Consider the following 25,089-nt stretch of genomic DNA (forward strand, 5'->3'; position numbering starts at 1 on the left):
TAACTTTTTAATCTGTCTGGAATTTACTTTCGTATATGGTGAGAAATAGAAGATCTAACTTTACTTTTTTCCCTAGTGGTCAGCCGCTGTCCTATCACCATTGATTGAACTGTCTATACTTTCCCCACCCTTCTGAAATGATGCCTCTATTATATATACAATTCCCATACTTGAGTCTGTTGGAGCTAGGAAAGAGAATGAACACAAAATCATCAAAGAGGCAAAATGGAGTGGGAGACATCAGGGGCAACAGGGTGACAAGCTGCTGACCTTATAAGGCTGCAATGCAGTGTGGCCTAAAGGAAGATTCACACAAACCTGAGGCCTCTTGTCTAAAAAGCTCAGCCTGGTAATACACTTTATTAGTGATCTCCAGGAGCTGGTGAGGAATGGGGCCAGAGCCCATGGAGCAGGGACCAACAAAGACAGGGTGGGGAGAATAGAACTGGGAGCAGGAATCTTGGTAAGGATGAGAGAGCAAGAACCCTGGTGTACTGATATTCTAGAACCTCATTTTGCCACGACATCCTTCTGTTTGGACATCTTGGCAAGCATCATGCCTGGGAGCAAAGGGCTAATGGGGTCAATGCTGGGCCTGCTTGACACAGGACAGTGAGATTAATAAGTCCTCAGCCCCAGATGGGACATACTTATACTAAAAAATTATTTGTTGTTTGCCTGAAATTCAAATTTAATTGGTGTCCTATATTTTTATTTGCTAACTGGGCAACTCTATGCTGGGGGCCAGCATCTCAAGCTACAGCTGGGTACAATTCAGGTTACAACAGCAAATGGTAGTTTAGAAGGAAGATAGGAGCCAAGGCAGTGAATTTAGGACTGAACCAGAAGAGGGCCCCTGAATATCCTTAGATTCTGGGTTCGAATCCAAACTCCATCACTTTAAAACTATGAACTTGAGGGGTGCCTGGATGGCTATTGGTTAAGTGTCCGAGTCTTGGTTTTGGCTCAGGTCATGATCTCACAGTTTGTGGGTTTGAGCCTCCCGTCTGGCTCTGTGCTGACAGTGCAGGGCCTGCTTGGGATTCTCTCTCTCCCCCTCTCTTGCTTGTGCTCTCTCCCCACCCCCCCCCAATAAATAAATAACCCCCCAAAAAAGTAACTGTGAACTTGAGCAAGTTACCATACTTTTATTTCACCTCTCTGTGTCTTGGTTTCTTCTTTTCTAAAATGGGAACAATAATGATAATTATAGTAACTACGTCCCTCAAAGGGTTGTTGAAAAGATGAAATGAGTTTTTATTTGTGAAGTACTTAAAACAGTGGCTGGGTTAGTGATTATTATTGTGGTTGCTATTCCAATAATACCCAATAATAATGTTATTCCAGCAGTAATACTGATATCCCACAACGCCCTGTTCCTTGTCCCAGACATGGCCCACATAGTCCCCTGGGAGCCCAGACAGGGCTACCTTGGCCCACCCGACACCACTCCCAGATATAGACTCCTCTCCCCACAGACACGGCTCCCATACCTCCCTTTGCTTCCCGCAAGGCAGGGCCCTTATAGCCTCAACTCCAAAGTGACCCCTTCTTCCAGCCCCTCCCTGCTGCCCCCTCCACCCCACCGAGGTGCCTGGAGGTGCCACAGGGCTGATGGTGAAGGATGACGGTGGTTCCACAATAAGGGGAAAAGGCAATTTCATCTTGATTAGCAGGCGATTTCTCTCTCCGTAATAAGCGCGCTCCAAATAATTAGCGTGTTTTACGTAATAATGAAATTACAGAAATGCAGTCCACTTATTCAAACAACTCACCATTACCATATTTTTAAATATTAGACTTAATTAGAGTTTATCACTTCAGAGAAGTATGCGGACCGAAGATGTTTTTAAAAAAATCCTCATAAAGTGTTTATTAAGCGCTGGTAAAGCTGGGATAATGATGTGTTTGGAAATTAAGGCAATCAAACACTTACCGCCGCTCCTGGAGGCCGGGCATGGAAATGAGGCCATTACACGCCCATTACCCGCCAGCTCACAGCCACTTGGGGGGCGGGGAGAGGATGCGCCTGGCCGAGAGGGCATAGTGCCCGGAAACGCTTGTGCCAACATCCCACAACAGCCTGGCCAGTAAGCAGGCATCAAAGCCCTTATGTCACTTACATCACATTTGGCTACTAGGAGCCCAACTCACACTCGGCCAGGCAAATGGACTGGATTGGTCCCAAATGCCAAAGAAGACACCCAAGACCAAATCTTATCCAGACTCCCGGGCCAGGCAGGAACTGTCACCTCCATTCAAACCCTAGTGCAGAGTGGGGACAGGGCCAGCTTGGGTAGCCAAGACAGGTCAGTGAGAGGCAGAGCCTGAGGAAGCTACAGATCCAAAGCAGGTGACCACTCCCAACTATGGGCCACACAGGAAAGGGTAGCTATAGTCCAGGGTCTAGGAGGGAGCTAGGGAAATGTGTCAGGAGCCAAAGATACAGAGGAGCAGGGGTCAGGCCCAGGAACACACCTGGGGACAGACCTTCATCAGGGAAAGCAGGCAAGAAGGGTGGTGGGAGAGGGGCTGGTGGCTCTAGGCCCCATTTATCGCAGTGAATAACTAATTCCAGAATTTATAGTGCTGGGTTTTTGTTCTGTGGCCATTTATATCTGCGAGGGGAGGAAATGAAGAGGCAGCACGGACGCCACATCTTTCTGTGTTATTGCTTGTCTGCCATTTGCAAATCATTATTAATTGTGGGCCCTGGTGGCGGGCTGGGTGGGGGCCGGGCTGGGTACATCCACATAGCTCTTCATCAAGGACCCCAGCCGCTGCCCCAGAGAGCCAATTACCCCGCCCTGATTGGGATCAGATAAAGAGGGAATTTTTACAAATTAGGGAATAAATAGAATTTCCACACAGGGCGCGGGCAGGACCTGAGAGGCTGTAATGAAAAACCATCCGTCACCATCAGCGCGGCCTGGGCACGCAGCCCCGGCACTCCCTCCCCTTGTGGGCCCGCCCTAATGCTCAGGGGCCTGGGCGTACAGGTCTAAGGACATCGCTACTCCCCTACCCCAGGCCCAGAAGCAAGGAGAGGACTTCTCTGTTGGGGCGTCTCTACATCCTTTGGGCTGAAGAGGCCTAGGCCCCAGCTCTGACACTGTCCCTACTGCCTCCTCTTCCTTTCCCTGTCTGCCTCTCCCTCTGGATCGTAACAAGGAAGAGTCTCAGGCGGTCATGAGACAGGCCAGAGTTGGGGACCACAGGGCAGAGACCACATCCATGCCCCTACAGCTATGGCAGCCCTAGGGCACAGCCCCAGCCCTGTGGACCACTCACTCTGGGCTCCCATTAGCGCTCCTCCCCTTGGATCATTAAATATGTATATCTTATTACACGCCTTGTTAGAGTATCGAGCTCTATTGACTGATGATAAATCCTGAGCCTCGTCCTGGCCATAAATTTATCTGGAGATGATGAAGACTCAATAATCTAGTCAGGCAGATAATATCATCGGGCCTTAAAAAAGATCATTACATTATATGTCAGAATTAAAAGTGAAATACGCCAGAGTAACAGGGCGGCTGTTCTGGCCATGACAACGGGTGCCCGCCTCCCCCACTCATTCCCAGCCAAGGCCCCATCCAGACAGAGGGGCTGAGAAGCCTCACCCTCCTTCTGACTCTGGAATACTACAGCTGGAAGTGCCAGAGGGTAGTCAGATAACAGCCAAGTGAAGGGAACCTGGATGGGGAGGGGCAAGGAGAAGAGGCAGCTACCGAGAATAGGTGAGCACATCTGCCATTACTGGCAGCCATCTCTGCCCCAACCAAGCTTCCATCTTACTCTGTCCCTAGGGGTCTCCTGAGGGACTATCTTCTGAAGGTCCCTGAGTGGCTTTAATAGGAAGGTGATGGCCTTACCCCTTTCCAGAGTGGCCTGACCAACCAGGGTAGATTTTTTTTTCCAAAATGGGAACACTGGGATACAGAGAGGTTAGGCTATTTGCCAGTATTGCCCCAGGCACCTGTGACCTGGCCCCAGACCTGTGTGCCAGCAGCCTATGTGAAACCTTACTTGTGAGTATGTGCTATCAATCCAGACCCTGGCTACCTCCTTCTCAAGAGACCTGCTTGTCCTAGCCTCTATAACCTGTCATTTGAGAAACTTGCTGCCAGTCTCTTGGTTCTTTGACCTCAGCACTAATGACCATTTCTACTGTATCTTATTTCCACTCATTTCCACAGTTACACCCTCTACCTTTTTAACATCCTCCACTGCTCGTCCTTTGAAATATTAAATTCAAATCTTCCTAGTTACTGGCAATAATACACTTTTCTTTCATCTCACTGGAACCTTGAAACATTAATACCTCTACTCTTTCCAGATAAAACACCCACCTCCTCTCTTTACTTTCTTCCCTACTTTTGACTGCTCACCCAATAGCCATTCCCTTTCTGCCAACCTGGCAGAACTCACTCCTCCCTCACACGACCAGGGTGAATCTTCTGTGTCTGAGCCACTTGTGGAGATCCTATCCCTCTTGCCGGTCATTGGTTTAGGGGTGGCCTTGGGTTCTGGCTACTGAGATGTGAGGGTAAGTTTGCTGAAAGACCTTCAAGGAAAACTTCACTCTTATGAAGAGAAACATGAGGAGGAAATAGTCCTTTATATTCTGCTGGATGTTTTCATGTCTGCCCATAATGTCTGAGACTGCAGAAGCCATCTTCCAACCGTGAGGGGAGTTAGCCTGCGAAGAACATGTTGAAGATAAAAGAACAGAAAAATGGAAAAAATCTGGGTCCTTTATGACATTGCTGAGATGCTGAATTAACTAACCCTAGCATCATCTTATGTCTAAACTTTTGTGAGGTAATAAATCCTATTATTTAAGGTATCTTGCACTGGGTTTTTTTTTTCTTGTAGCCAGAAGCACAGAAGCATAGTAACTGATATAGAAGGTACAGACAGGAAAGAGAATGATATAACAAATGCACCTTATAACATAAACTTAGCTAAAGGGAGGAGGGAGGGCAAAGGGCAATGAGGGCGCTGTCATTTCAAGCCAGGAAGTTGGTTACTCCTGTTATGCTCTCTTGAAACATATGACCAAATTGTTTCCTGTTATATCTCAAGACACAGGCCATGTTACTACTAAAAAGGCTAAAGAGTCAAGTTTTGATGGGAACCCACGTGAAAACAGAGAGGGGAAGAAAATACAACTTATTGAAGAAAAATTTTTTATGTCTGTGGCTTGCAATCTAAGGTGACTAAAAGTCCTACAGCTCCACAGAGTCATCAGGGGCTCAGACTTCTTTCTGCCCCTTTCAGCATGTTGCTTCCAATTTCTAGGTTATCGTATGGTCCAAAATGGCTGCAGGTGCTCCAAGCATCACATCCACATTTTAGGAAAGAGGAGGAAGGAAACAGCAAGAATAATGTACTTCCTGATTGAGTCACTTCCTCTTAAGTACTGTTCCTGAAGGTCCCACACAACGCTTTTCCTTCTATCTCACTGGCCAGAACTCAGGGACATAACCCTATCTAGCTGTATGAGGAATTAAAAAAATAGCGTTTTAACTGGGTACACACTACTGCCCCTACAAGGGCTCCTCCATTCAGTGAGGAAGGAACACAACGGATATTAGGTATGTACTAAGCAGTTTCTGTCCTAGCAACGTAACCGACACACCTCACGCAGGACCTTGGAGTCCATGGTCCGTCATCTCAATCCTTTCTTTCTCCCTTTTCCTTCCATCACTCTTGCCTGGAAAAAACTCAAACCGCCTTCTCTATGTTTGCACTGGGCTAAATGTGACTAGAGAACACTGCAACCATATAGAGTAGGGACACTCATAAAATCATAGTCCTCAACCGGGTATATAAAACTGCCCAGCCGATCTCCTATGTTCCTGATCAGTGTGCATTCTCTTTCTCTCCATTCTCTACTTTCTGCCATTCTCAAGTCCCCCTCCCCTTCCCTCCCCCCACTCCCATCCCTCTCCTGCCTTTGTGCCTTACTTCACAGGAAACACAGGAGGCGCTCTCCTCTCACCTGTTAAGAGAGAGGGTACGTCCCTGCCAGCACTTCTAAAGCCCACCCTCACTCCACCTGGGTTCTCCACTCCCCTTCCTTTTTGGGGGCCTTATGTGATGAGCAATCCCCTTTTTCTCTGATATAGTCTCTACTGTTTTTCTGCACTGCTTTCTTCACATAAGCATGTAAATATACCAAATCTCTCCCATCTTTAAAATTTTTTTTAAGTTTATTCATTTATTTTCAGAGAGACAGAGACAGTAAGAGTGGGGGAGGGGCAGAGAGAGAGAGGGAGAGAGAGAGAATCCCAAGCAGGCTCTGCACTGGTAGTGCAGAGCCCGATGCGGGGCTTGAACCCATGAAGCCGTGAGATCACGACCTGAGCCGAAACCAAGAGTCGGTTGCGTAACTGACTGAGCCACTCAGGCACCCCAAATCTCTCCCATCTTTAAAAACAACTTTGCCTTAACTCCTTTTTCCACGTGGCTGGTACCCAAGTACTCTCCTCCTTTTCACAACCAAAGTTTCCAGTTAAGCCTCAAGGTCTCATTACCCAATCTCTCCTCCTTTTCATGGCCAAACTTCCTGGCTAACCAGGTTAACCACCGCTCAAAGTCTTCCTCATTTCCCACCCTGCAAATCTGATTTCCCCACCTGAGTCTTACTGAACCGCTTTCTCTAATGATCCTTACGACCTCACAGGGCTGAAGTCCAATAGCAGCTTTTCAGGTTTCGACTGCCCCTTACTCACACCCTGAAACTCTTCTCCCTTGGCTTTAGCGAGATCACCTTCCCTCTCTATCCAACTCCTCCCGCTTCTCTGTACTCGTCTTTCTTCTGATCATCCCTACAAAGTGGGTGTTAGAGCTGCCACTGGCCCCCTTCTCTTGCCACTTTCTACTCTCAACCTGGGCAAACTTATCCAGCCCTAAGCTTTATCTACTATATATTTCCCAGTGATTTCTAAACCTATATTCCCACTACCACCACCGTGGTCCAGGGTACCACCACCTCTCACCTAGGAGACAGCAGTGCCCCCGCCAATCTCCTCCATGGTGTCCTTCTAAGCCACAAATCTGGTCATTTCACTCCCTGTCTTAAAACCCTTCAATGATCCTGGAACAGAAAAAGGACAGCATTGGAAACACTGGTGAAATCCAAGTAAGACCTACAGTTTAGCTAACAGTATAGTACACATGTTCATCTCCTGGTGCTAGTAATTGTACTGTGATTATGTAAGCTAGTTAACATTAGGGGAAACTAGGTAAGAGATGCACAGAAACTTTCTGTAATGTAAAATTAGTTCAAAGTAAAAAGTTCAAGAGTTCATAATTAAAACAACAACTACCTCCAACAGCAGCACCTTGCAGCTCTCAGGACAGTGTCCCAACTTCTTTATAAAGTTCCAGAGCTCTGCCCAGGTTTCCCTCTAAGGCCTCATCTTACCCACTCTCCTGCTCGACCCCCAAGTTCAGGCTCTTTTGCTTCTCAGCTTTTTCACATGCTCTTCCTTTTGTCTGGAAAGCCCCAACCCCTGCTATCATTTCCTGAAGTGCCTTACCTGGGCCCTCATGTTTGTGTTAGGAATCCTTCTATGTGTTTTCACAGCACCCAATGTTCCTCCACTGTGATAGCCTCTGTCACCTCCTGCTAGACCACAAACCCAAGGGCACTAATGTTTCCTGTGCAGAGGCCCTCAGTAAACATGTATTAAGTGGAAGAAAGGAAGAACTAGAAAAAAAAGAGGGAAGCTGGGAGATGAGATTACAGGTGAACGTACTCCAGCCCTGACGTGTTGCCTGAGGCCTAGACATGCCCAGGTCCTGAAAACTAGTCAAGGTCTTTGTTCCCAGCTTCCAAAGTGCTGAGGGCTTCAGCCTCTTCCCCACTGCCACTCCTTCCAAGTATCTTGCTTTCCTTAAGACCTGCTGGGCCAGGAGACTGGCTGGGACCTGAGCTCTCAGCAGTCCAGCCACCAGTCTGTTCAGCAAACCAAGGCATCTGGGGGTGGTAGTAGTGGTGTTGGGGCTCCCCAGTCCTAGCCAACGATGCCCTGGAGAAGGGCCTGGCTGTGCCTGGGGACTCCGCAAGGGGGGCTGTCCTCCCTAAGCCCAGTCCCACCTGGTAAATATTTCATCCTCAAGCTGCTCAGCTAATCCCTATTAATTTCAATACCGCCGCCTTGCCTGGCTCAGCTCCCAATGCATTATTTATCCCCTTTGTTTGTTTGTCGCTAACAGGTGGGCCCCAGCGGAGGCGCTGACTGGGGACAAGCCCACTCCATCACAGTGTGGCTGTGAATTAATCATGAGGACTAATGGGAAGCACCTCGGCTCCAGGCACTGCCCTAGCTGCCTCCCCCTGCCCTGGCACCCAGGGGTGGGCCAGGGCCACCCCAGCTCTACTTAATTCAAAACAACACATTTTATTTACTATCTGCCTACACGAGTCAGACTCAAGGTTACCCTTTGGGGATATAAGCTGAACAAACAGATGTAAATTCCTGCCCTCAGGAAACTTACAATCCAGTTGGGGAGAGAGGCGTTAAACAACTATTTCTTTGGACTGTGAGGAAATGCTGTGCAGGGAGAGTGCTAGGTGTTAGGAAGCTGTGCATAGGGGAGGACCTGACCAAGTCTAGGGGTCAGGGAAGGCTTCCCTGGGGAAGCAAACTGTGAGCTGTGCTCTGAAGGATGAGCAGGAGTTAATCAAGACAAGGGATGGGAATGAGGGGCTCCCAAGGACAAAAAAGCCATGTGGGAAGGCCCTGAGGTGAGAGAAGGAATGGCAGTTTCCAGAAAGTGGGGGAGGACCTTGTGTTGGAGTGCGGGGGCATGAGGAGAATGGCCTGAGAGTGGCCAACAAGATCCAGCTTGGGATGCTCTTCTCCCTAAATGACCAGCGTTTGTCCTGGTGGATTACCATGGACTCATCCTGAACACTTGATACGCGCACTCACACCACCTCTGCTGACTTGAGCAACATCTGATTTCTTGACCTTCTGCTTGTGGCTCCTGAGAGACGGTCAAGATCATTAATCCTCAATTGCATAGACTAGGAAACTCAGGTGAGCATTCACCCTGGGGCTTATGAGAAGGCCTGTATGGGCGTCACAGCTCAGGTGTGCCCATGGCAGGACAGGGCTGGATCTGGCCCATTGACTTTGTGTGGGGACCAGGTACAGGGCTGGGAACACTGACCTGCCTCAGCCACAAGTGCTCACATCACCTCCCTCACCTCTGAAACCCAGCACTGGACTGGGTACCCAGACCTCAGCAAGCATCTTCCGAATGAATGGCTGATCAAAAGTAAACACCCCACCATCCCCCACAAAGATCTTTTTCCCAGACACTCCCTTTAAAACTTTTCCAGAGATTTAAAATAGACTCAGGCTTTATAGTAAGCCTGGGAGGTAGAAGCCATCATCAATCCCATTTTAAAGAGGAAGAGACAGAGGGCTGGGGTGGTGAATGTCTTACCCAGGACCATACAGCCAGGAAGTGATGAGCCCTAACTAGAACAAGGTCATCCTGTTTCCAGGCTCCTGGCTCCATCACATCCATAGGTCTGCCCCTCTGTGGGCATCTCCCCAGGAATCTTCCTTGGTGGCTCCAGGGATCCTAGCTCTCAAGAATGACCTCAAAAGGCACCTTGTTTATGAACCAAGTGTAGCTCTGCCAGGGCAGAGCCCTCACTATGCACATGGCCAGGGTTTGTAATTCTATTCAAAGTGGCCACTTTGAAAATCCATATGTCTCCAGGCTCCCTGTACGTCATGGTGTCAAGTCCTGGAGCAGAGGCATCCATCAGCACCTCCCGATGCCATGGTCTGTGTGCCCACATACCTGTTCCCACCCACGTGCCTGTCCTTGGCTCCTGGCTGCTCTGGCGGCACTGCCCCACTCCGTGCAAAGGCTCATGCTGGCCTGCCTGCTTGGCCCAGCCATACCATTACCTTCAGACTAGTCTGGCTAGCTGCTGGGCCCCACCCCAGCCCTAAATGTGTCCTCTGCTCTGCCTGGTTCTCTGCTCTCTTGGAGCCAGGCAGCCAGCACGGAGGCAGCCTCGATAACTCGCTAACGTGCTGCCCATGCTGTTCTTAAAAATTTATGACTGTGCAACATGAAAAATCCGGCTGAGGAGCCGTCATTAGCGGCGCTGCCTCCTTCCCCCACCAGAGCCGCCCTCGTAAATTGAGATTTATGGCTGCAGCAGGCGGGGTGGGGGCGTGTGCAGGCGGTGAGGATGTTGTGGGGGAGACAGGGAGACCGATGGATGAGACAGTGGTGGGGCCAGGGGCTCCCCCCTGCGGCAGCTCCAGTTTATCACAGTCTGCGGTGATACCCACGGAGAGTAAGGTCTGGCCTGGGGTGTCAGCCTGGCACTCATGCTGGAATCCGCTTAGCAGTGTGACTGGAGGGGGAGGGGCCTATCCTGTGCCAATCACTGGCTCCTTCAGGTATAGGACCAGATCCTGAGGTCCAGGTGCCAAGCAAAGGCCTCATAGGAGGATGATTTGAGGAGGGTCATCCTTGCTGGAGTCACAAGACTGGGGCCCCCAGAGCCAGCTTCTCCAACTGTAAGCATGTAGGTTGGGCAATGATTGTGGCATCCCAACCAGAGAACTGGAGGAGAGGTAGGAAGGGAGCAGAAGGGTGCCAGCAGTCTTCCCTTCCCTCTCTTCTCTCTGGTAAGAAGGGCCAGTGGAGAGGGCATTAGAGTCGGGAGTGCAAGTACCAGACCCTGTCACAAAGTGTCCCCAGACAGAGGCCAGACTGGGGCTGAAGAGAAAAGGTGATCCCACAAGCCCCCCCACCCCAAACCCCCCCGCATATCCCCCCACAGGCCCTCCCTATTACCTCCCTGCTGCCTCCTCCCCTGCTCACTTAGCCCTGTCAGCCAGGCCATTATGAAATTGGGGTTTCATTTACAGACTAATTAAACATTACAGCTTGTTCACAATTACAACGCGGGGATGAGGGAGTAACTAATTACGGAAGAAATGAGCTAACATTTATCTCTGCTCCCACCCTCCCTCTCCCTACTGCCCCCCCCCCCCCCGCCCCAATCTGGCTTCTCCTACTCTCTGGTCAGTACCTACTCTCTAGGCTTATTTTCAGGATGGGGGACCGGAAGGGCTCAGCACCCACCCACCCACCCTGGACACAAAATCCGACTGCTGCTCCCAGACGCTCTGGGGAGGCGTGAAGTTCCCAGGGCCCTGATGCAGGAGACAGGGCTTTTGTGCAAGACCTTGGGTGTGACTAAAGTATGGAACCCTGTGATGGTATGTGTGACTATTACATGGGGGGTGGGGGGAACACTCCACTGTGGTGTGTGAGTGTGACAGTTCTGTAAGGCTGTGTGGCTCTCTGTATCTTTATCTTGCAGGGCAAGGTTTTGGTGTGATTGCTGCAGACAACTATTTATGAGACGGGTATGTGTGTGAATGAACCACACCTTCACCCTCAAGCCCTGGACACAAAAGAAAAGAACTGGGTGGCTGCAGGAGGTGATGGTCAAAGCAGCCCTGGGCCCAAATCTCCACTGCACAGCCCTACTCATTCCTGCCTCCCAAGCAAGAAAGGGAGCAAGGTTACCCTGTTCTGGGGGCTCGGCTCATCCCTGCCCTCAGGTTGGTCTTGGCTTCTGGCCAGATGCCCCTGGGGCCCAAGAAGCCTCCTGGGGGCCTGGGGTGCCCCCTGTGGGCAGGAGTCCTGGGGTCTGGCTGGCCTGCTGCAGAGTTTAATAATAGTAACAGTGAGAGTAAGCGTTTCCATCCTTCCTGCCTTTGGGCAGAAGAAGAAAGGAAAGAGGAGGGAGAGGAGGGAGTGGAGGGAGCGGGCTGAAGGGAGGCTTTGAGGCCTCAGAACTCACATCAAACGGCCGGATCTGGGCCTAATTGTCTGACCCCTGCCCCTGCCTTCAATCAGCTCTGCGGCTCCCCGCCCGCCCCTCGCCTAACTAGCAGCCATGTTCTCCTCATTAGGACAAGCTCCCCTTGCACACGTGTCCCCGGACATGTCCCTAGCACTCCCAGCTCCCAACCCTGCCTGGTGGGAGGGTACAGTGGGGACCCAGTTTTGGAGGGGCCCCTGGGACAGCTATACCCTCTGCCACCACAGCTGCCTGGACTGAGCTGCTCAGCCCCTCTCCTTGAGCTGCAGGGGCCTGGGTGCCACATGTGGTGACATATTCCTGGGCTGGCTCAGCCGCTGGGTGCGTTCTGTCCTCTGTGCGTCCTTCTTGCTACAGCCCGACTGTCTGAGACACACTGCTCCTGAGGGTGGATGTGTTTGAACCCTCCCTTTTGGTCTGGTTCAGCCAGGCAGGGGGCCTGGTCTGGGTCAGGGTCTGTGTTGAGAGGCCAGGAGCGGAAGGAACGTGTCTGCCCGCTGTACAAGGGTGGTTCCTTTCAATGGACCCAGGCATGCTGAGGTGTGAGTGGCTGCGGCTGCGGCCACTGCAGTGAAGCAGCAGAGCTTGGTGGTGAAGAGCTCTGACCTTAGAGAGATGTATGTTTAAATTCCAGCTCTCCCACATCCTTCTCTGCAGCCTTGGGTGAACGATAATCTTCTTGAGCTTTGGCTTCCTCACACACAGTAGTGGTGACAGCCCCTGTCTCACAGGGTTTGGGAAGTCAATGAGATAACACATGTAAACTCCTCTGTGCTATACATCTGGCACTCAGCAAATGTGGACAGATGCTGGTGTTGATGGGCAATTCAGACCAAGTTGCCCTCTCCACAGGCCATAGCCCAACTTTGCTCAGGTGGGGTCTGGGCCCTGGTCAACAGTGTCAAGGACAGAAGGAGCTGTGGGGAAGGCTCCAGAGCCCTGTAGAAGAGAAGAGCAGCTCCCAGGGGCACAGCTAATATCAGGGGCAGAAGCACCTAGGCTGGAGCCTACGCTTAGGGGCAAGGATGTTACACAGCAGCTTCAGGTGGCAAGGGCAGGGCCCAGCTGAAAGACTGCCAGGTAGCCTTAGGTCAGCTGAGTGGGTCTGGGGCTGGTCCACGAGGCGGGGCCCATCCCAGGAGTGTTCTGGGTCTGGGAGGAGGAATGCTGTGAACACCACAAAAGTGAAGGCTGTCTGGCTACTCATGGCGCTCATTTTCAGGATACCAGACCTGTATGTGATTGGGGGAGGGGCTGGCCTGGTCTGGGCCCTGACATTGTCTCTCACCTTAAACCAGTGGTAATGACTTGCAAATATTGATGAAAACGCAAACTACAGAGATTGTGTTTTTCGGGGAGTGAAGGTGGGGAGCCGGGATAAGGAGGAAAATAAACTGAAATGAAGTCCAGTTATCTCTCATCTGTGGCTGCTCCTAATCCCCCAGCCCAAAGGAATCCAATGCAGCCCCTTATCTGCCCTGTCAATCACTCCATCACCGCCCAGTGCTTGGTGGGCACCACACACCCTCACACACTCAAGCACATGCTCACACATGCACATACACGCACACACTCACTCCACCGACTCTTGCTCTAACACTCCCGCCCACCCCCAGCCCATTACTCCTCTGAGTAGAAGCAGCCAGCACGCAGGTCCTGCCAGATGGATGCAATTTGCATAATATCAGCAGTGGAGGCTGCAAGATCACCAGGGGTCAGGGCGCTGACATCCCCGCACAGTCTATCTGCAAGTGCTAATTTGGCCGGCATTGATCTGTCTTTCTGATTTCTTTGTCATTTACGTCTGCGATGGTTTGACAGGAGATACAGAGAGAGACAAGGGGAGGCCAGGCCGGGGCCCGGGGCTAGGAAGGTAGGGAAACAAAGATTGTACTTCCCAGTGCATCACACACACAGAACATATACATACATACACCAGAACCTTCCCCCTTCCATCCATCAGTTCACTTGTCCATCCGTCTACCCGTTTTTCCATCTGTGGTTGTTACGGAAGACTAGAGCCTGGTGTCTGGCAAGGACCAATTCTTCAGATGTCCTGGGGGCTCTAGAGGTGTCAGCTCAGGAAGGAAGGAGTGAGCACCCCTCCAGGTAAATACTACCTCCAGGCAGGCCAGTGGAGCCCCTGTCAATGCCTGGAGAGTTATCCCTTCTCATGGCCAACCATGCCCCATCTGCTCACTTTTCTGGCCGTACCAGAAAGAACCAGACAGGAGTGGGGGGTGGGGGTGGGGGTAGTGCCAAGGAAGCACATACTCCAGCTGTCTCTGGCCCCCTCTCTATAAGGCAGCTGTGCTAACTCCTCCTGTCCCAGCCCTGAAGATGGCCAGAGAGGGCGGGTGGGCAGGTGCGTGCATGCATGTGTGTGTGTGTGTGTGTGTGTGTGTGTGTGTGTGTGTGTGTGTATGCAGCACCCTTCTCTGCCTCTCTGGGACAGCCAGGGAGAGAGCTACTAGGTCTGCAGGGGACTTATATCAGTACTTCACTACCCTCAGGTCATCCGAAGCCCAGACTGGCCTCTAGCTGATTCTGAAGCCCTCTAGCTCAGCCAGAAAGTCTTAAATTAGATCTAAATGTTACCCACTGAACCCTTGGCCACTGTCCCCACATTCTGCCATGCTGTGGGAGAAGCATTCCGGATAGGGATGGGGACACTGCTTGGGTAGATGTCACGGGGAAAGGGAAAGGGAGGATAAGATCACAACTCTGGAAAGAAAGAGCCCACTGCAGAGAAGTAGACATGGTCACTCTGTCAAGAGAGGCAGAGGGGCTTGAGCCTTCCAAGGGTGAAAGCCCCCTCCCTGCCAGCCACAGTGGCTCTGTCTTGGCCCCACCTCCTTTCCCTTGCTGATGGTAGCAGAGCAGGGTGATCAGAAGGAACTCCCTGCTGGGCAAGAGGGGGGCTGGCGTTTGGTGTGTGCTAATCCCGGGCCTGAGGTCTTCAGAGGGACCTGGGGAACTTCAAGGAGGGGAAGGCAAAGCTGTACTGTAGACGAGCTCATTAGCCAGCACCCCCACCCCCCCACGAGGAGGAGGGCGGGCGGCCCAGGGAGCGTGGCGGCAGAGGCGGCAGAGAAAAGGCTGTCACTGTCCTTTCTTCCTTTTGGTACAAGCATCTCCCTGAGCCGACGATTCTCCTGCAGTGACACCTCTCACGGGAGCTAATGAGATCCGTGTCACAGAGCTAATGCGCTCTGACTGGACTCTTGATAGACACCCTACTCCTTCAGGGGAGACCACAGGCCAGTACTGCCCCCCTGGGCCAGATCCCTACCTTGCCACCTGCCAGCCCAGCTCTTTTGCCAAACCATGCTGGGCAACAAGCTCCTGAGAGTCCACTTGATGTTTGGCCATCCCTCTTTACCATGAGCCTCACAGGGACCCTCCTCAGGCCCTGAACAGAGGGGCTACGGAACTAGGAAGACAGGACCACCCAGCTAGGCATCAGGGAAGGTCCAGTTATTCTCCTAGCCAGCTGAAACCAGCAATCTGTGGGGCCTCCATATCCCAACAACAGGTGAAATTTTACTGACATTTCCTGTGCAGATTTCCAAAAAGGAAAAAGGGAAGAAAGCCTGGGTCCTGCTGTTAGAGAGATCAAGTATGTAGGGCCTGAACATCACCCCCAACAAACCAGAAGAGAGGTCCAAGGGTGTATTCTGTACATTCACACTAGGAAGGCCAGGCAAGATTCTTGGAAAAGGTGGCCCCTGGAAAATGGGTGGGATTCCCCTGGTCCATGAAGTAGACAGCAAACAAATCAGAGTAAGAACTGTCAGAGTCTGAAGGAGGTCAAAAGCCAAGCGTTGCTGGGCTCTGGCTCTGATGGCGACTGTAGCAGGGGTGAAAGGGTGGCAATGTCTCCTTTCCTTTCTTCCTCAGCTGCTGCTACCAAGGCTTTGTCAAGACCTGTATGTTTCACATTAACTGAGGGAAATGATGGAAGTGAGCTTGTATTCTTCCTCAACATCTCTGTTGAGAGCACAAAGCCCGACACCAAAAAGGTGCTTCCTGGTTCAACATAGTGGTAAGAACACAGACTCTGCACTCAGATGGACACGGGTTTGAGTCCTGGCTCTCCAATTCAAATGGCTGTGTGACCTCAGGTGAGTCACTTAACTGAGTCTCAGCTTCCTAATCTATAAAATGGGAATGATAATGCCTGTCTTCCATAAAACTGGTGGGAAAATTATATTAATAAAAAGTACCCCCAAATAATGTGAGTCCCCTGTTGACCCTTTCTATGTACATGCAGTCCCTCTTCACCCACAACCCGCTCCACATCATCCTGTTCACCAGGCTCCCAAGGCCAAATCCACCACCCCTGAAGGAAGTATCCATCTCCTAAGAGGCCGTGCTGACAGCCCCCCACACCCTCTTTCTGCCTGGAGCTCTACTGCCTCCATCCCTGAACCTACCTCTCCCTTAGTTGCCAGGGCCAACTGTATCTGTCTTGACGACAGTACCTGTGAGCTCTGTGGGGGGACGGGCACTCTGTCATCTTCACCAATACATCTATCACAGTTCCTGACACATAATAGGTGCAAAGTAAACATACACTGACCTGGTCCTCTACTTCCATTCCCATGGCTACTGCTGGCTCTGAATTAACCATCACCTCCATGCACTTTACTGAACCTTCCCCTCTGCAGTTTCTCCTCGCTAGTCCTCCCTGTACAAACTCTCAGTCTGCTCTAATTGAAGCCCAACTCTGACCAGGTCACTCCTCTGCCAGGAGGCTCTCACAGCTCCTCCTCAAACATCCATCCCAGTGGGCCCTCTCCCCTCCTACAGCCTACCCCACAGCTCCAGGCCATCTACGTCACCCTCCAGCATACCTGCCCCTTGCTCTCTCAGGGCCACCACCACTCAGAACTCAGCCGGAGTCCCCACCAGGTAGGTCCAACAAACTCTCCCCACCACACGTACCTTAGAAAGAGGCTCAGGAGATCTCTCTAGGACTAGAGAAAAACTGGTGATTTGCACACAGAGACATTGTGCCCCCCCCCCCCCCCCCCCCCGACCAACACAGCACTGTGGGAGAGCCAAACACATCCCAGAGATGACTGAGCTCTGGGTTCTCAGGGACCCTTGCCCAGCATCACCAATGCTGCCCCCCCCCCCCACCAATATGCATACCACTCCCCACTCCAGGCTGGCAGCTCCTCACACAGTTAATTAGCACTATGTCACTGAGGACCAGCCTGAGTGGCCAGTGACAGGAGCTGACCCTTGACCCCAGGGCTGGGAAACAGTCCACATCAAACTCTTACAGCGCGACCCTTTTAGCACGCACAGTAACTCGGGGCACCGCCAGCTGAAGCTCATTAACGCTGTCTCTTTGGTGCGAGGGCCATTAACCTCACTGCTTAAAACCAACGCCTCCCCTCCCCGCCTCTCCCAGCCCAATTAATGCCCTGCATCCTCCCTCCCCTCCAAGCACCCTCACCCACACCTCAGAGCCAGCTAGGAGCTGGCTGGGCAGCCCTCTACATTCAAAGATACAAAGACCCTGTGCCAGGAACCCCTGGCACCCTAGGGAGGCCCTGGTGTTGTCAGGGACACAGAAGAGGGGGCTCCTTGAGCACCCACTGTGTGCCAGGCCAGGCACTGCATAAGTCCTTTACACAGACAGCTTTACTGAACCTCTCCAACAGCCCTGAGAGGCACTGGCATTATCCCTTGTCTAAGGGCACAGGGCTCTGGTTGGTAGAGCCAGAACTTCCTTTGGCTCCAAAGCCCTTAGTCCATTGTGACTCATATCTTTGGACTGTCCCCTGTGGCCCACCCAGATGGAAAAACCTTCTTTCCTGAAGAGGGAAGGAACATCTCAGGAGTTGTAATAACAGAGTGGGAAGAAGGAACCTCTTCCTCTCACAAATACACCCTGGAACACATCCACAGAAGCAGGGCAATCCCACTGACCCAGTCCCACTGGTCCCTCCTACCACCCAGACTCCATTATTTGCAGCCCCTCCCTGCCTGGGCCAGCACAAGTCTTCTCACTGATCCTCATTCCCTGGTTCCTCCCTTTCCCATCCCATTGATTCATCTACTCACTTGTTCATTCAGCCCCCCACCCCAAAGAGTTTACTAAGCGTCTACTAGGAAATAGTTTGTGCAGCACATACTGCCTCATCAATTCTGAGTAAGAGCTTTGATAGTGCTGTTCTCTCACAAACCTCCTGTTTCCTCAAAACCTCATGAAAGAGCCAACTCTTGAACCTGGCATTCAAGACCTGCTTATTTCCCCATTTCTTTTCCAGCTGTTCCCTAACCCAAATGTCCCTCCTGCTCCAATCACAGGAAACTACTTGTAGGTGTCTAACTTGTTTTCAACATGCCTTTTTATGCTTTTGTATGTACAGTTGCTCCTAAGTAGAAAACCCTTCCCCCATTTTTCTACCTATAAAACTCCTATTCATCCTTCAAGGATCTCCTGACTCAAATGCTTTCTTCTTTAGGAAACTCCCTGCTGGCCTCCCAAGCATATCACCTTGCTAGGTTTGGGGTCTTCTCTAGGTTGTATGGAATAGCTCCTATGGAAGGGAACAGCAGCTGCTGTGGGGCATCCCCAATTCTCTAGGCATGTTGACTGCTTTCTCTTTCCCTCAGGACCCCACAAGAGCCTTGTGGGGTGTCCCAGCAAGAATGATAAGGAGTATCCCTGAAGTCAGTGAGATGTAAATAAAGAAGCAGAAGTCACTTTGGCACCTGAGGACAGGGGAATCCTCCCTTGGGGCAGCCTAAGTGTTCCTATCACATCCCTCAGTACCCTGGGTACCCAGTTCAATCTCTGTCTCCTCCTTGGATATGACCTCCTTGAGGACAAGCACTTCCACTCAGCATGCCCAGCACCCACTAGGCACCAGTGATGTCCGTGGAAAGGATGAAGGGCTAGTCTGTAACAGGTGACTGGGTCCTTTTGGTATACCTTGCCAGTCCCCTCCATCACCATAGCTCCCCAAAGGTACACAGGTTATGATAATGTCATAGCACCTCCCAGGAATACCCACCCCCCACCCCCCGCCACTCCTCCCCACTTGGAACAAAGCCTATGCTTGTCAAATACCCTGCTTGAGGGGTGCCTGGGTGGCTCAGTCAGTTAAGCAGCTGACTTTGGCTCAGGTCATGATCTCGCGGTCTGTGAGTTCGAGCCCCGCGTCGGGCTCTGTGCTGACAGCTCAGAGCCTGAAGCCTGTTTCAGATCCTGTGTCTCCCTCTCTCTGACCCTCCCCCATTCATGCTCTGTCTCTCTCTGTCTCAAAAATAAATAAACGTTAAAAAAAATTTTTTTTAAAAATACCCTGCTTGAAAGCATTTGCATGACGTGTGCTCACACACACAAAATCAGATACACAGAAATGAACGGACTTTCTGGTGGATACACACACAGGCTGATGGTTACTTCCATATACAGACACATGCCCTCAGGAAAATGTACAGATATACTGTTACACACACACACACACACACACACACACACACACACACCAAACCCATACTGATATATCAGAAGCAGAGCCTCCAATGCCTAGAACCAGAGTCACTCCAGCTCCTTCCCAGGCAGGAATCCCTCTGAGGGTGCACACACGCTTGGTACCCCAAGTGGCCCCTCCCAACCCAGGCAGCGCTCAATGGAGGCTGCTGCTCCTGCGGGGGAGTCAATACCCTGTGGACAGAGCCATCGGTCAGAAGGACCCCGACTAATTAAAAGCTGGTGAGGTTTAAATAATTCATCTCCTTAACTCCCATTGATCGCCCAGTTTAGTAGCCACAGACTTGAAACAATATTAAACAGTCTCCTCTAGCTCCATGGGGGGTGGGTAAGCTGACACGTGCCCACCCCTCTGAGGACATCACCCACCAGAGATGCAGGAGGGGTCAGGGATATCTCGGCCTGAATCCAAGGACACCTGTGACCCACCCAAAGACCAGATCCCAGTCTCCTCCTAAATAGTGTTTTGAGAGATTTTTTCCAATGGTCTGGTTCCACTCTCCCCTCACTCCACCCTCCTTCCCCACTCCCCCCAGCTATGGAAAGCACCCCGTTAGAGCACAGAATGAGCCAAAGGACCCCTCTGTGTGCCAAGGGACTGGGGCATGCGGGCACGAGACTGACTGAGCTGCCAGGGGTATATGTGGAGGGACTGACCAATGCCGCTGTGGGGCCGGCCTATGTGTTGCAGGCTGAGGCCCTTGTTCATGTCTAGAAGTCCATTCTTGGGCCAGCAGCCCATGGCGAAGCTGTAAGCCTGGAAGACAGGAGGCAAGAATGGTTAACAGAGGCCCTGGTCCCCAATACTTACCACCTCCACCCTCCAGCCAAATCGTCCCACTAAGGGCTTACTCTCATCATGTCACTTCATGAGAGTCCCCTCATGGAGGCCCCTTTCCTCCAGGACCCCCACCAGAAAACCCCTTCTTCTTTCAGAGCTCCTTTTGTCCTAGGTATCTCCCATCAGAGACTCCCAACCCCCACTGGGTGCCCCCTTGCCAGGCTCCTCTAGACAGCTCCCATTTACTAAGACCCTCCTTTATCAGGACCATCCTGGGGCACCTGGGTGGCTCAGTCGGTTAAGTGTCCGACTTCAGCTCAGGTCATGATCTCACAGTTTGTGAGTTCGAGTCCCACATTGGGCTCTGTGCTGACAGCTTAGAGCATGGAGCCTGCTTCAAATTCTGTGTCTCCCTCTCTGTCTGCTCCTCCCCTGCTCACTCTCTGTCTCTCTCTCTCCTTCAAAAAAAAAAAAAAAAAAAAAAAAAAAAACGTTAAAGAAAAAAATTTATCAGGACCATCCTGTCAACAGGGCACCCCCTTCACCAGGCAGCCCTATTAGATTCTGCCTTTCCAGACTACCCAGCACTCTGCTGGGCCCCTCCCCACAGTATTGCTGGTCATAAAGCCTGGTGTCAGAAAGGACCTAGGAGACTAACATATCTAAACTTCACTCTACAGATGGGAACAACACTGAAGTGAGAGGGGGCCAACCACCTGCCCATGGTCTAATTGCTTTAGACTGAGAGGCAGGCCAGATTATGGAAGGCTAGGTAGGTTCCATGTGTGGGCTCAACTGAGGAGGGGTAAGGTCTCAAGCAGCTGTGATGGGAACATATGAAGAGAGAGAGAGAGAGAGAGAGAGAGTGTGTGTGTGTGTGTGTGTGACAGAGAGAGAGAGAGAGAGAGAGAGAGAGAGAGAGAGAGAGAGAGAGACTGTGTGTGGTTGGGGGAACAGATCTCTGCTGAAGGTCAAGTGCTCACTTATGCATATTCAAAGCGGCCACCCATCGATCTGTACTTAATTGTTTTCCTGGGGTTGGGGAAGGAAGTGCTGGGGGCATCGATCTGCTCAGGCCCCTAGCACTTCATTGCCCCCCTCCGTCCCCTACTCTGCGCCACCTGGCCGCACCAACCTCCGTGGTGGGGGGTGGTACATGGTAGGACAGGGATGGCACTTTTTCTCACAGCCCCTTACAGGCACAACTGACTCGATAGCACAGATGAGGAAACTGAGGCCCAGAAAGAAGAGACTTACAAGGGTTAGAATGTTATTAAGTGACCCAGTGGGAATTTAATTCCTGCTCAGCCCAACAAGGGGGTACCCACTGGGGGTTGGGAGTCTCTGATGGGAAGCAAAGTCCTGGGCTTCTATCAGAGAGCTGTATAGCTGGATGGCCCTTCAAACATTTCCCATCCCTCACCTTTGAAGTCCTGGAACCCTAGACTGCCCTCCTCCCAGGGGAAGAAAGCAAATGGGATGTGGTCATTGGGAACGTAGCTTGGTTGAGTTCCCAGAAGCTAGGTGGTGGGGCCACTGGTGGAATGGAACTAAGGTGACGGCAGCCACGGTCAGACAGGCACTGTAGTGTGCCCACCCATCCCTGGGCCCAGAGGTCCCCATCCCATCACAGACTCCCTCATGGTGAGGAAGGTCCAACACGGGGTCAGCAGGCTGGACAGAGTCGGTGCTAAGGCCAAGGGGCTGGGCAGAGGGCAGGTACCTTTCCTTCTCAGCTGCAGGAATCAAGCTTCAGCCCTGTGGGTGCTTCAACCTCAGCACCCTCCCGAAGCCATTTTCCTTGACATGGAGGTACCAGCCACAACTCAACTTCCCAGTCAACCCTCCCACGTTTTCCCACGCCACAGCTGAACCCACAAATCGGGGGCTGAGTGTGAGGCACAAGGACAGGGGAGAGAACGCTGGCTTGGAGCCAGGGCAGAGCCGGGGGAACGCAGGCAGAAGTGAGGGAAAGCAGCCAGTGGGTGGTGCACAGCTGGAAGAGCTGCTGAGCGTGGTCAGGGCCATGGCTGGAGCGCAGTGGGCCAGAGAGCAGTGGCGGGCCGGCTTTCAAGTACTTTAAAATCACTTACAAAGGCCGGATTAAACGATCAGAAATTCCATTTAATAGGACAAATAAAGAAATAACAATCTACCCTATCAGCCTGGAGAAGGCGAGCTGGATGGGTTTTTTTCCCCTCTAAAAAGGAAAAAGGGAAGGAAGGGGGAAAAAAGAAGGATAATGTGTGTTTACTCAAGCAAAGAAAAAAATATTTAAGTGATGTCGGGGAGAAGATTGCAGTAACTAGTGAAGAATAACATCGTCTACTTTGCTGTCAAATCACACCCGAATTTCAGTAATAGATTCTCGGCTGACACTCAATTCAATTCGAAGGTGATCCTGCTTTATCCCAGCCCATCAAATATTAAACACTTGCATTAGCAGGTGCTGCCGCTTCCCGGCTTAAAGCGGCGGGCGGGCAGCGGGGCTGCTGAGGCCCCTCTGCTCTGCTCACAGCTTGGGGACAGGGCAGCTCAACGTTATCTGCACGTCATCCCGAGTCTTATCGCAGCTAAGCGGGAAGACCACTTCAGATAACATTAGACGCTTGCCCTGACGTGTCACCGTGATTAGATTATTATTATAATTATGACTCCCCAAGATCTTCCCTAGACTGGGACATGTGGAAGGGGGGCGGTGGGTGGCAGAGCCCAGGAGGGCCGGGCTGGGCCTGGCTGGACCAGGGCAAGCTGGAGCCCAGGCAGGAAAACAGAGGCAGCAGGCAAGGCAGAGGCCCCGGTCCCGCCTGACGGATGCCTTTCAGGAAGGGCAGTCTAGCTTGTCAGAGCGAGGGCGAGATGAATTGGCGTCTCCAGCGTGGCCGCGGGTGTCATGCGCACAGTTTCCTATTCCCAGATAAGGCATGATAACCAATTGCTGCCGTGACATGGCCTCATCCGGTTCTTCCTCAGGGGGGCACGGGCGGGGGGAGGGGGGCAGCACGTGCACATGGGTCTGCCAAGCTCCTAATAAGAGGGATTTAATTTTTACAAATGCTGCTTCCAGCGGGGCCTTCACATACCAGCCAAAGTCCAAAATGATATTAAAAATGGTTAATTAAAACTGCTCTCCTTCAGCCTGGGCTCTCCCCCTGCTGCCCCTGCTGAGAACCCTGGCATGTCTCCCCCAGGCACTACCATACACCCCTGCAGAGCTGAACCTTCAGAAGTGACCACCAGCCTCAAGGAATCCCCACAGGCACAGCACCACAAGCTCCCTCCGGCTCCTACATCTAAGGTACCCCTCAGCCACAGACAACAGACAGAGCCACCCAGAGAACACAGGTCCTACAGCAATCTGTGCTCCTACCAACGTGTGGTCTGGATCCTCACACCTGCTGGCCCTCCATGTCTGTACGCACATGCCCACCACCCCCAGCACTCACTTCTTAAGTCCCTCCCCATCAGATACATAACCATCAAGTGTGCATACCCATACAGGCACCAAACTCCCCCTCAGGTTACTAGGCACATCCTTCCACTCCCGACTCCTTCCAGACATCCTCTGGGAGATTACATCCCTCTATGAATCTGAACAGAGCCTGCCCAGGAACCCAGCTTAGAACAAGGTGACATGGGCTGTGTCTCAGAGATTCTGGCTGAGAAGTCAAGGCTGGGACCTAGGGAACCATTAGAATAGGAGGATCAGGGAGGCTGTCCCCTGTGGTTGCCCACAGGGACAATGGAGACAAGCAGGCCTGTGTGGGGTTGGAGACAGCTAGGAAATCTTCCTGGACAGAGTGGTAGTGAAGGGCTGGAGCGCGGCGGGGGGGCGGGGGGTAGGTTTGACAACAACATTCCAGGCGGGAGACACAGCAAGGACAAAGGAGAACGGCAGGAGCAAGCTTGGTGAGAGCACAGGCAAGGGCTTGGGTGTGGCTGGGGCAGCCAACAAGGACAGAAAGAGTCATATCTTGAGGTGCTGCTTCCCAGCTCTGTGTTCCAATGGCAACACTGGCATCAATCAAGGGGCCTAATTATCGTCCATCCCCTTTGTCCCGCCTGCATCCTATCCCCACTTCCTCCCTCTTTCCTGCCAGCCTGCAGGGTGTGGAGGTAAAGGACCCAGAAGCTTTCTGACTTTGCTGGGGCAGGAATGTGTCATAAGAGCTCTCACCAACAGCCTATGCCCAAGTCCCTTTCCCACACTGGTTCCAAATTCTTGGGGTGCCACTTCTCCAGCTGCACCTGCCCAGCTGTGGCTTCCTGGCCAAAGAGTGGGGCAGATGGAACGATGACTGAGGAGCCCCTGAGTCTATCCAAAGCAGGTGGAGCTGGGGTGAAAGATGCCGGTCTACCAAACCACAACATCGCAGCCCTGTGCCAGGAAGGCACACACACTTCCCTTCCCCTGGGCTGCTGTAATTTCCATGCGCGGGGAAGCAGGTGCCGAGCTGCTCCCGGCTGGCTCTCCTCTCTCGCGGCTCTGCCCGCCTTGGCTGCTGCCCCATTAGCTTAGTGGCCAGCCATCTGCGACGGGCCTGCCGCGCAGCCCTGCTGTAGGCGCGGCGGGTGGCCCCCTGTGTAACAGGGAGCTTTGCCATTAGCGCCTTTAATATTCTGACACCTCAGCACAGCCTGCTATTACATGCAAACGCTGATCGCCCTGTGAAATTACATTGCTGGGCCCGCGAAATGGAATCGTGTATAATCAGCCTCCTCCATGCACTGTCAGTCCCATCACAAACACGGCGCCCGGCGGCTTACGGGGGCTTAGCAGCTGCGACAAGTGTATTGGGTTTAATAGATGAAGTAGCCCTCATCGGCAGCAGCATCAGATCCTTCAAAAAGAAGGAAGAAGCACTGATGGCTGCTAGGGTGTCTCTGCCCACCCATTCACTACCT

The 25,089-nt window shown here is 52.1% G+C and overlaps 1 protein-coding gene across 8 annotated transcripts in view; it reads right to left on the bottom strand.

Moving 5' to 3' along the window:
• The window catches only part of ERI3 (ERI1 exoribonuclease family member 3), a 127,612-nt gene that overhangs the window by 6,269 nt on the left and 96,254 nt on the right, over positions 1–25,089 (bottom strand). For 7 of the 8 annotated variants that reach the window (XR_003420219.2, XM_027059388.2, XM_027059392.2 and 4 more), the window contains one exon: positions 20,061–20,160. The exons of the other annotated variant lie outside the window; for it this stretch is intronic. Coding sequence is in view for 6 of the 7 variants with exons in the window: in XM_027059388.2 (XP_026915189.1) it covers positions 20,061–20,160 (100 nt within the window). In the remaining variant the exon portion in view is untranslated. The remainder of the gene's footprint in view (positions 1–20,060; positions 20,161–25,089) is intronic. 8 annotated transcript variants of the gene reach the window in all.

Source organism: Acinonyx jubatus, chromosome C1, assembly GCF_027475565.1.
Source record: "Acinonyx jubatus isolate Ajub_Pintada_27869175 chromosome C1, VMU_Ajub_asm_v1.0, whole genome shotgun sequence".
In the NCBI taxonomy this organism is placed as follows: Eukaryota; Metazoa; Chordata; class Mammalia; order Carnivora; family Felidae; genus Acinonyx; species Acinonyx jubatus.